This window comes from Salvelinus alpinus, chromosome 29 (genome assembly GCF_045679555.1).
Source record: "Salvelinus alpinus chromosome 29, SLU_Salpinus.1, whole genome shotgun sequence".
NCBI classification, from domain to species: Eukaryota; Metazoa; Chordata; class Actinopteri; order Salmoniformes; family Salmonidae; genus Salvelinus; species Salvelinus alpinus.
In genome coordinates, this window is record NC_092114.1 from 45,135,672 (window position 1) to 45,143,957 (window position 8,286).

Genomic DNA, 8,286 nt, shown 5'->3' on the forward strand with positions numbered 1-8,286 from the left:
CAATGAGGAAACGGGTATAGAGACACTGGGTGGTTTGATGAAGAGGGAGACTTGATGAAGGGGAAATATCCGACAGTTAACTTAGTGTCATTGGTGTTTAGTAACTTCTCTCTCTTCTTCCAACAGCCATAGATGTCACTTATCTTCTAGAGGAGGGGTCAGGGCGGCGATTACGTAGAAGAACGCTTGGATTCGGAGACTTTGTGGGTAGAAAATGATGTTGCCACTTACCTGGCAAGCACAATCCCCTTTCATTCACTTGGGAGGGTGAAATGGAAAACATGGTAAGGGAAGATGACATTTGCAAAGAGAAAGTGACCACAAAGGGCAAGGGTTGGTACCCTTCCCGGGCGTGTCCCCTCTTCCCCAACCTGTCATCAAGTGATGAGACAACCCAACGGTTTGAAGCAGTGCACTCGGCAGTCGTGGCCATTGGTAGCGGTTTTGTTGGGGACGCAAGGACTTCTCAGGAGGGTGGACCCAGACTTATTGAAGTACGATGCAAATGCATTTTTTTTTACGTAGGAAAAAGTACCCCATGCACTTAAAAAAGTGCATTGAACAAATATTAATCAAAGACAGCCCTGGTTACTCAGGGCGAAGAGATTATTATATAGGCTTCACATTATCCATACACATGGCTCATCAGTGCAACCTTGAGTCAATTATTTTTAGTGAGCAAAAGAAAGGAACATGTGGTACTGAACATGGCTGTGGCATAGTCATAGACTCAAATATATATATTTTTTTTTTACGACATCAAATGGGAATGAGGAGGCTGGAGACCTGCGCCCCCAGTGGGACTAAGTGGTAATGAAACTAAACCTAAATGTACCAGGATAAGAGGCATAGGAGTGACATAGGAGGCTATGCAGTGGACTGTATGAGCAACTTGTAAACACACACTGCTGCTGATGAACTAGGAGAAGCTGCAGGAACGAGGTTGGTCAACTGCACTTTGGTACCATGGATATTGTTGGCTCTCTAATGTATCAACGAGACACACTAACACTCACATGTTATTGGGTGATGCAGTCTGAAAAGCAAGTTAATAATAAGTATTTCTTTTTCTTTCATACTGTAGTAATTCATTAGGAACAGAGAAGGAAGGACGGGATTGTGTTTGTAAAGAATAGCTGGTGGTCTTTGGAGAGATAGAATGTGCGCTTTTGGTCAGTCAAGTGTCTTGTTCAGTTTGTGAGGCAGTCCGCTTCGCCCCTCTTTCTGAAGTACCTGATTCACCAGCTTAATGAAGTCAGGCGGCGGGAACACTGACTCTTACTGTAACGCCTTAGAACGCCGTGGTCCCTGACTGCCTTGCGTGAGTGTATGCACATTTGTGTGTCTAATCTGCCAGAATTCTTGAAGAAAAAAAATTATGAAAAAATTAAGGGCTTGATGGCAATTAACATTTTATGGGAAATTATGGAAACCATAGGTAACGTAAAATGTATTGTGACGGTCATATTTTCTTATATTCTGTGAAAAGGGGTATCTGTTGGGAAGGGATTCTAGCTGTAAATGTTTTCTTCAAATGTGTTTCTGGTTGCCATGGAGAATATTTTAAATCATTTGTGAGATTTGATGAGATTTATTTTTTCCAAATGCTTCTGTTTAAAATGAGACTTAGATCGAGATGTCCCATCAAGATGGACTGGCATAGAGATGGAGAGAGTAAGAAAACAGACGGAGAGAGGACAGAAAGTTGTACAGTGCCAAGTTATGTATATACAGACTGGGATAATGTGAGAAGTGTCTCCAAAAGCAATATCTTGATAATGGATTTCGTGTATTGTACAGGACTCAGCCCCATATGTATTATAATTATTATTTCTGCCATTTGTATTACTATAATCAAGACACTTAAGCTTGGGAGAGAAGGTGTTTTTGTCCAGTAAAACGTACAACTGTCCTAATTGAATGACATGAACTTAAACAGAGTTTTTGTTGCCTAAAAGTTATACTGAACAAAAATATAAATGCAACATGCAACAATTTCAAAGATGTTACTGAGTTACAGTTCATTTAAGGAAATAGGTCAATTGAAATGAATTCATTAGGCCCCAATCTATTGATTTCACTGATATGCAACTGTTGGTAAAAGATACCGTGAAAATGCTGAGGCCCATTCAAATTACCATAGATAAAATGCAATTGTGTTCGTTGACATCAGCAAACCGCTCACCCACACGACGCCATACACGTGGTCTGCGGTTGTAAGGCCCGGCTGGATATACTGCTAAATTCTCAAAAATAATGTTGGAGGCGGTTTATGGTAGAGAAATTAACATTAAATTCTCTGACAACAGTTCTGGTGGACATTCCTGCAGTCACTATGCCAATTGCACGCTCTCAACTTCACACATCTGTGGCATTGTGTTGTGACAACTGCACATTTTAGTGGCCTTTCATTGTCCCCAGCACAAGGTGCACCTGTGTAATGATCATGCTGTTTAATAAGCTACCTGATATTCCACACTTGTCAGGTGGATGAATTATCTTGGTCAAGGAGAAATGCTCACTAACAGGGATGTGAACAAATTTGTGCATAATGAGAGAAATAAGCTATTTATGCATATGGAAAATCTCTGGGATCTTTTAGTTCTGCTCATGAAATATGGGACCAACCCTTTACATGTTGCGTTTATATTTTTGTTCAGTGTGAGAAGAATGTCAAACGAACTTCATTGGGACATAACAGTGACTCTGAAATTACATCTGTCGCTGTAATATTACTTTTGAGGAGAAAATGTGCTCCTTGTTTTTGCTGCAAAGTGTTGAACACTAAAAAAACAAACCAACTTAATGTTGATATTTTTAAAGATGACAGCTCCAATATGTAACCCCCCCCTGAGAAATTGTTCAATTTGATGCTTGTACTTGTATTTGTGTGTGTTGTGTGATTTGTTTAGTTATTTTTAGACAATCACAAAATAAGATACAAGCATTGTAAATGGACATACTGGCAGACATTTTGTGATGTGTACAGTTTGTCAACTTCTTCCACTCGTTAAAAGTTTGTAATTATGATTCTAAAGTTATGAAAATGCCGTTGGTTTTTACTTTTTGTTTTATATTCAATTTGTTTTTGTTTTTTAATAAAAAGCACTACATTATTGTGAATAAATGTTTATTTTGCCTTGCCTTTTTGATCATGTTAAATTGTGCTCTGGATTTCCTTAATATAATTGAGTTATATTCAGCCGTCTAAGCAGGGATGTAGAAAAGCAGTACGAGGGTCTGCTCCCAGGTTTAGATAGGTGGCTGCCGGTGCATAAGAGCTCATTTAATTATGGAGTTCAGCAGGTACACGCACACAAACCATAAAAAGGAAAATCAGAGGTCCGGATGTAAAAATATACTCAATTAAAATCCATACTCGAAAGACTAGAAAAAGTCCCTGTACAGTTAGTTACTCGCTTGCACATAGCACCTTGACATGGATCTCCACACTGTCCTATTCAGGGCCAGGTCCCAGTCTGTGGTTTTGAGTCCCAGGTTGTGTAGGTCGTCCTCCAATTGGTTCGATCATCTGGCTCTCGGTCTTCCTCTTGGGTGTGGCCAGTTGGAGGATGGCTCTTTATCTGACCAGGTGACCGAACAGTCAGAGTACTAACCACTGGCACTATTTGTAGTCTTTTGTATGGAATTATATTAATCGGAGAACAACCTTGTGTTTGTGGGAGTCTCCCCTTTCCATAGAGTAGTCATACTGTAGTCAGGAACCAATATACTTAGTCAGTTAGGAAAGCTAAGGCTAGCTTTTTCAAACACTAATTTGCTTTCTGTAGCACTAATTCCAATAAGTTTTGGGACACTAAAGTCCATGTACAATAAGAGCACCTCCTCCCAGCTGCCCACTGCACTGAGGATAGGAAACACTCACCACCGATAAATCTACGATAATCGAGAATTTCAATAAGCATTTCTCTACGGCTGGCCACGCTTTGCACCTGGCTACCCCTACCCCGGCCAACATCTCAGCACCCCCTGCAGCAACTTGCCCAACCCCCCCACGCTTCTCCTTCACCCAAATCCAGACAGCTGATGTTCTGAAAGAACGGCAAAATCTGGATCCCTACAAATCAGCTGGGCTAGACAATCTGGACCCTCTTTCTAAAATTATCCACCGAAATTGTTGCAACCCCTATTACTAGCGTATTCAACCTCTTTCGTATCGTCTGAGATCCCCAAAGATTGGACAGCTGCTGCGGTCATCCCCGTCTTCAAACTGTTATGGACCTATATCCATCCTGTCCTGCCTTTCTAAAATCTTCAAAAGCCAAGTTAATAAACAGATCACTGACCATTTCGAATCCCACCGTACCTTCTCCACTATGCAATCATCTGGTTCCGAGCTGGTCATGGGTGCACCTCAGCCACGCTCAAGGTCCAAAACGATATCATAACCGCCATTGATAAAAGACAGTACTGTGCAGCCGTATTCGTCGACCTGGCCAAGGCTTTCGACTCTGTCAATCACCGCATTCTTATCGGCAGACTCAATAGCCTTGGCTTCTCAAATGACTGCCTCGCCTGGTTCACCAACTACTTCTCAGAGTTCAGTGTGTCAAATCAGAGGGCCTGTTGTCAGAGGTCCGGACAGTCTCTATGAGGGTGCCACAGGGTTCAATTCTCGGGCCGACTCTTTTCTCTGTATATATCAATGTCGTCGCTCTTGCTGCTGGTGATTCTCTGATCCACCTCTACGCAGACGACACCATTCTGTATACATCTGGCCCTTCTTTGGACACTGTGCTAACAAACCTCCAAACGAGCTTCAATGCCATACAACACTTCTTCCGTGGCCTGCAACTGCTTTTAAATGCTAGTAAAACTAAGTGCATGCTCTTCAACCGATTGCTGCCCGCACCCTCCCGCCCGACTAGCATCACTACTCTGGACGGTTCTGACCTAGAATATGTGGACAACTACAAATACCTAGGTGTCTGGTTAGACTGTAAACTCTCCTTCCAGACTCACATTAAGCATCTTCAATCCAAAATTAAATCTAGAATCGGCTTCCTATTTCGGAACAAAGCCAATATTCGACTTCGGTGATGTCATTTACAAAATAGTCCCCAACACTCTACTCAGCAAACTGGATGTAGTCTGTCACAGTGCCGTCTGTTTTATCACCAAAGCCCCATATACTACCCTCCACTGCGACCTCTATGCTCTCGTTGGCTGGCCCTCACCACGTATCCGTCGCCAAACCCACTGGCTCCAAGTCATTTGGAAGTCTTTGCTAGGTAAAGCCCAGCCTTAACTCAGCTCACTGGTCACCATAGCAACACCCACCCGTAGCACGCGTTCCAGCAGGTATATTGCACTGGTCATCCCCAAAGCCAACACTTCCTTTGGCCGCCTTTCCTTCCAGTTCTCTGCTGCCAATGACTGGAGCGAATTGCAAATATCTCTGAAGCTGGAGTCTTAAATCTCCCTCTAACTTTAAGCATCAGCTGTCAGAGCAGCTTACTGATCACTGTACCTGTACACAGCCAATCTGTAAATAGCACACCCGACTACCTCATCCCCAGATTATTACTTACCCTCTTGCTCTTTAGCACCCCAGTATCTCTACTTGCACATCATCATCTGCACATCTATCACTCCAGTATTAATGCTAAATTGCAATTATTTTCGCCTCTAGGGCCTATTTATTGCCTACCTCCCTATTCTTCTACATTTGCACACACTGTACATAGATTTTTCTATTTTTGTGTTATTGATTGCATGTGTAACTCTGTGTTTTTGTCGCTTTGCTTTATCTTGGCTAGGTCGCAGTTGTAAATGAGAACTTGTTCTTAACTGGCCTACCTGGTTAAATAAAGGTGAAATATATATATTTTTAAAAGGCCCTAATCTATGGATTTCACATGACTGAGAATACAGATACCCTTTAAAAAAAGGAAGGGGTGTGGATCAGAAAACCAGTCAGTATCTGGTGTGTCACCATTTGCCTCATGTGACACACCCTTCGCATAGAATTGATCAGGCTGTTGATTGTGACCTGTGGAATGTTGTCCCACTCCTCTTCAATGGATGTGCTAAGTTGCTGGATATTGGCGGGAACTGGAACACGCTGTCGTACATGTCGGTCTAGAGCAAACATGCTCAATGTGGGACATTTTCAGCTTCCAGTAACTGTACAGATCCTTGTGACTTGGGGCAGTGCAATATGCTGAAGCATGAGGTAATGGTAGCGGATGAATGGCAACAACCATGGGCCTCAACTCATCACGGTACATCTGTGTATTCAAATTGCCATCGATAAAATGCAATTGTGTTTTTTGTCCGTCTAACCATACCATAACCCGCCACCATGGGGCACTCTGTTCACAACGTTGACATCAGCAAACCGCTCGCCCACAAAATGCCAAACACACTGTCTGTCATCTGCCCCATACAGTTGAAACCAGGATAATTCTCTGAAGAACACACTTCTCCAGGGTGCCAGTAGCCATCGAAGGTGAGCGTTTGCCCATCCTAGTCGGTCACGACGCGAAACTGCAGTCAGGTCAAGACCCTGGTGAGGACGATGAGCACGCAGATGCGCATGAGACAGTTTGTGCAGAAATGTTTTGGTTGTGCAAACCCAGTTTCATCAGCTTTCCGGGTGGTTGGTCTCAGACGATCCCGCAGGTGAAGAAGCCAGATAATGGAGGTCCTGGGGTGGTGAACAAGATGGCGGTCTCCGTTTTGCTTTACGATTCCCACAAGTGCCAGGGGACTCGTCTGGTCGGTACTGGCGATGTGCCAACTTCTGTTTGTAGCGTCTGAACCGTTTGGGCTACAAACTAATGTTTCCCTAAAATGATATTTGAGGCAGCTTAGGGTAGAGAAATTAACATTCAATTCTCTGGCAACAGCTCTGGTGGACATTATTTTAGTCAGTAGGCCAATTGTAAGCTCCATCAACTTGTGACATTGTGTTGTGTGACACAACTGCACATTGTAGAGTGGCCTTTTATTGTCCCAACACAAGGTGCACCTGTGCAATGATCATGCTTTTTCATCTTGATCATGCTGTTTAATCTTCTTGATAGGCCACACCTGTCAGGTGGATGGGTTCTCTTGGCAAAGGAGAAATGCTCACTAACAGGGATGTAAACCAATTTGTGCACAACATTTGAGAGAAATAAGCTTTTTGTGCATATGGATAATTTCTGGGATCTTTTATTTCAGTTAATGAAACATGGAACCAACACTTAACATGTTGCATTTTATATTTTTCTTCAGTGTAGTTCGTAGGTCCAACCGTTTGGACGCTACAGACGGTTTCCTGAGAATACCTATTTTTGGGATGTCTCATTGTCTGACAAACACCACTCTAGTTCTGCCACCTTTCACCACAGATGCGGAAGTGCGACGTAGGCGGTAGACGCATCCAAAGCATCTCCAGCTTAAATTGACAGATTTAGAATGGGATTTCTTTATTATGTTACTTAGATTAACTGAGGTCCAGGGGTCCGCTCTCAATCTTTCAATCACCCACGTGAGTATATGCTCCTAAAAACCAATGAGGAGAGGCGGGACTTGCAGCGCGTCAAATGTCGCAAATAGAACGGAGATGTATTTTAGCAACTGGCTACGCAGACGCTCGTTGATACGTGCGAGCAGTGTGGGTGCAATGATTGAAAAACATGTGTACATTTATTTTGCAACGCTCGCGCACACGAAGCAAGCACGTTAAGGCAACCTCTTTGCACATGGGGAAAATAGCAAAATGCCAGTCTCCACTCAACATTCTCCCCCCAAGCAGACTTGGGTAGAGGTGGAAGAGGTGGATCATCTTCCTCTGGTTTCAGACAATATGCTGGCCAAATAATCAACTACCAACTTTTGTATAAACTCTGACTAGCCAATTGGAGTATTACTGTTATCAAAAGGGAGCTAATGGGTTTGAATGACCTTAAAGTCGATTCAGCCCCTTTTTATACAGTTTTAAAAAACGTAACGTCACGGTAACACAATACTGTCATAACCCCAATTTAATGATGCAACAATTCACGTGTTTACATTGTTTGCCTGGGTGTCACGCTGGATGGAGCTGAACGTTGACACATCAGGTGCTGAGAGTGTAAAAGACTGGCAGGAGTACAAAGGATGTCCCCATTCCAGCCATTGTAGCTCATTTAAAGCTAACAGAGGCATGAAATAAATGTTGTCCAATGAGCATTCACAAATTTTTCTTGAAATGCATTCACCAGTAAAGACTACTTTTCTCATCCTGGTGCGTGCTGGCACCTTTCAAGTGACAACTAAAAAGTATGTAAAACAGAT

The 8,286-nt window shown here is 42.9% G+C and overlaps 1 protein-coding gene across 5 annotated transcripts in view; it reads left to right on the forward strand.

Moving 5' to 3' along the window:
- The window catches only part of LOC139558817 (histone-lysine N-methyltransferase ASH1L-like), a 58,810-nt gene extending 55,679 nt beyond the window's left edge, over positions 1–3,131 (forward strand). For all 5 annotated transcript variants that reach the window (XM_071374288.1, XM_071374287.1, XM_071374290.1 and 2 more), the window contains exon 27: positions 127–3,131. In XM_071374288.1, the coding sequence (XP_071230389.1) occupies positions 127–218 (92 nt within the window). In that variant the 3' untranslated portion in view covers positions 219–3,131. The remainder of the gene's footprint in view (positions 1–126) is intronic.
- Positions 3,132–8,286: the final 5,155 nt, after the last annotated feature.